This window comes from Nicotiana tomentosiformis, chromosome 6 (genome assembly GCF_000390325.3).
Source record: "Nicotiana tomentosiformis chromosome 6, ASM39032v3, whole genome shotgun sequence".
In the NCBI taxonomy this organism is placed as follows: domain Eukaryota; kingdom Viridiplantae; phylum Streptophyta; class Magnoliopsida; order Solanales; family Solanaceae; genus Nicotiana; species Nicotiana tomentosiformis.
In genome coordinates this window covers 21,996,101-21,999,181 of record NC_090817.1, presented here as the reverse complement: position 1 = coordinate 21,999,181, position 3,081 = coordinate 21,996,101, and the positions used below count along the sequence as shown (strand labels likewise).

At 35.1% G+C, this 3,081-nt stretch overlaps 1 protein-coding gene across 1 annotated transcript; it reads right to left on the bottom strand.

Moving 5' to 3' along the window:
- Positions 1–1,553: 1,553 nt before the first annotated feature.
- LOC138893668 (secreted RxLR effector protein 161-like) lies at positions 1,554–2,348 on the bottom strand. The gene has a single exon (XM_070178319.1). The coding sequence runs from the start codon at positions 2,346–2,348 to the stop codon at positions 1,554–1,556; it is 795 nt and encodes a 264-aa protein (XP_070034420.1).
- Positions 2,349–3,081: the final 733 nt, after the last annotated feature.

The following is a 3,081-nucleotide window of genomic DNA, read 5'->3' as shown; positions in this document are numbered from 1 at the left end:
ATTCAAGCCTAATTCTACTACGGACCTCCAAATCTCATTCCGGACGTGCTCCTAAGTCCAAAATCACCTAACGGAGCTAACGGAACCATAAAAATTCAAATCCGAGGTCATTTTTCCACAAGTCGACATCTGATCGACCTTTTTCAACTTAAGCTTCCAATTAAGAGACTAGGAATCTCAATTCACTCCAAAACCACTCCGGACCCGAACCAACCAACCCGGTACGACATAATACAGTTGTAAACCACAAAAGAAGAAGAAATAAGGGAAATGGGTATATAACTCTCGAAAAGACCGGGCGGGCCATTACATCCACAGAGCAAGAATCCAGGGCTGCAGTCTTCTGCTATGATCCTATTAAAACCTTCGTCGAAATTGCTTTGAGTGGGCAAGAACAATACAACTCGAAAAGGTAGTTATTGGGTGAAAAACGTCTTCCTTATGTATACTCGTTTTTCAGCCAACAAGGGCTCCAAAAATTGTGTAGGATTGTGCTTGTGCAAGTAGAATCCTACTCTAACTCTACAAGATGACGTTTCCCCCAAGTCACTTTTTACCCAAGTCAGTTCAGATTTTTACTAGGCATAGCAGGGACCACAGAAATAATAAGAAGCTATTAATTATAGTATTAATTCGGATATTTGGATGAATTAATTCCTACTATAATTAATTATAATTTATTCCACTAAAAAACTGCAATTGAACTCGTCAATATGAATTTCGAAAATTCACTAACACTTATTTTAACTCCCCATGTTAAGGTCACAAATACCAGTTAATTAAATTAAATCACTGACAATTTAATTTAATCAACTAATTAAATCCTTTATAATTCTGCTTAAACTATTTCATGTGACGGATACAAAATTCACCGGCCGAGTTTTCACATGAAAACTTATAAGCTTACATAAAAGGGTATCATCAAACTCTAAACCGAGTCATGGATTCTATCAACTAATTATTATTTCACAAATGCTATTCGTTATTGTCCAATCTATCAGGCATATATTAACGATGAATAAAGTTGTACCTTTTGATAAATCAAAACAATAAACAAATCACATTGATCATAATAATTATATCAAGATTAGTAGTATAAGTTCATTTAATAAATTAGAGAAAATATTTTATATATATTTATTACAAAAACATCTTTTCTCAACTTGGTCCGTTCAATATACACTTAGTTTACTAGCACAAGAAGCCGGAGTAAAACCACTCCCATAATCAAGAGAAATTATACCATAATCTTGTGCTACAATCATCAAGATATTTTGCCCAATAATATCTTCGATTGTGAACATAGTTTATTAGTTATGAGAACCGACAATTTAATCTTCTGTGCATGAGCTAAGACTCCATACACTAAATTGTCTACTACATAACTAAAGGACACACATGAAACAAATGATCTATTTAAAATAGTACTTTATTGAATTGAATAAATTAAATAAATAGTTGTTCCATAAAGAATAAAAATACAATACTATGTCTAAACCGCATGGTTAATAGTATATCCCAACAATCTGCCACTTACACTCATAACCATGCGTCTACAATACTCTTGCATCATCTCTCTGAGTTATGTCCTGAATTAAGTGATATTTACGCTCCATATGCTTACTCCTTTTATGGCTTCTTGGTTCCTTCGAGTTTGCAACTGCACCACTATTGTCACAATAAAGTATAATTAGTGCTTGAACCGAAGGAGCTACATTACGCTCTTTTAGAAAGTTTCCGAGCCAAACAACTTCTTTAGCTATCTCAGATGCATCCACATATTCGGCTTCCATGGTGGAATCAGCAACACATAATTGCTTGATACTCCTCCAACTTATGGCTCCACCTCCTAAGTTAAAAACATATCTTGAGGTAGATTTTCTAGAATCTCTATCTAATTGGAAATCTGAATCAGTATAGCCAATGGATGCAAGATCACCTAAGTAATAAACCAACATATAATCCCTAGTCCTTTTCAAGTACTTGATTATATGTTTAACAGCAGTCCAGTATTCTCGTCCAGGGTTAGACTGAAATCTACTAACTATGCCAACAATAAAGAAGATATCAAGTCTAGTACATAGCATAGCATACATGAGACTCCCTACAACAGAAGCATAAGGGACCGCCTTCATCTTTTCTATCTCATCAGTCATTTTTTGGGACTGATCTTTTGACAGAGAGATTCCATGTCTAAAAGGGAGAAAGCCTTTCTTGGAATCTTGCATGCTAAACCTGGTGAGAATAGTATCAATATAAAGTACTTGGGATAAGCCTAATATCCTTCGCTTGTGATCTCGCATAAGCTTGATCCCAAGGATATGTGCTGCTTGTCCCAAGTCTTTCATATCAAAACGCGATGACAACTATTCCTTTACTGAATTCAACATGCTCACATTATTTCCTATGAGAAAAATATCATCCACGTACAAAACCAAAAATGTAACTTTATCTCCATCCCACTTCTTATAAACACAAGACTCATTTTCACATTGATCAAAATCGAAGGTTTTAATCGATGTGTCAAAATAAGTATTCCATGCTCTAGAGGCTTGTTTCAATCCATAAATTGATTTCTTTAATTTACACAACATGTGCTCATTGCCACTTTTTATGAAACCAACTGGTTGTGCCATATAGATGCACTCATCAAGACTTCCATTAAGAAAAGTCGTCTTGATATCCATTTGCCGAATCTCATAATCGTAATGAGCAGCAATGGATAAGAGAATCTTAATGGATTTAAGCATGGCTACTGGCAAAAAGAATTCCTCATAATCGATCCCTTCTTTTTGAGTAAACCCTTTTGCAACAAGCTTAGCTTTTAAAGTTTACACTTTTCCATCCACTCCTCTTTTTCTCTTATAGATTCATCTACAACCAATGGGTTTTACTCCAGTAGGTGGTTCTACAAGATCCTAGACTTGATTTGAGTACATGGACTCCATTTCACATTTCATAACAACAATATCAGCATCTGTATTCTGTAGTGCTTCGTCGTATTTAAGAGGTTCTGTATTAGGCTATTCAGGGATTCTATCATAAGATTCTCCCAAGAGCGCAAACCGAAGAGGTTGTTTT

Excerpts from the sequence above, each read along its gene's own strand:
- LOC138893668 (XM_070178319.1), bottom strand. The coding sequence starts at position 2,348 with ATGAAAGACTTGGGACAAGCAGCACATATCCTTGGGATCAAGCTTATG.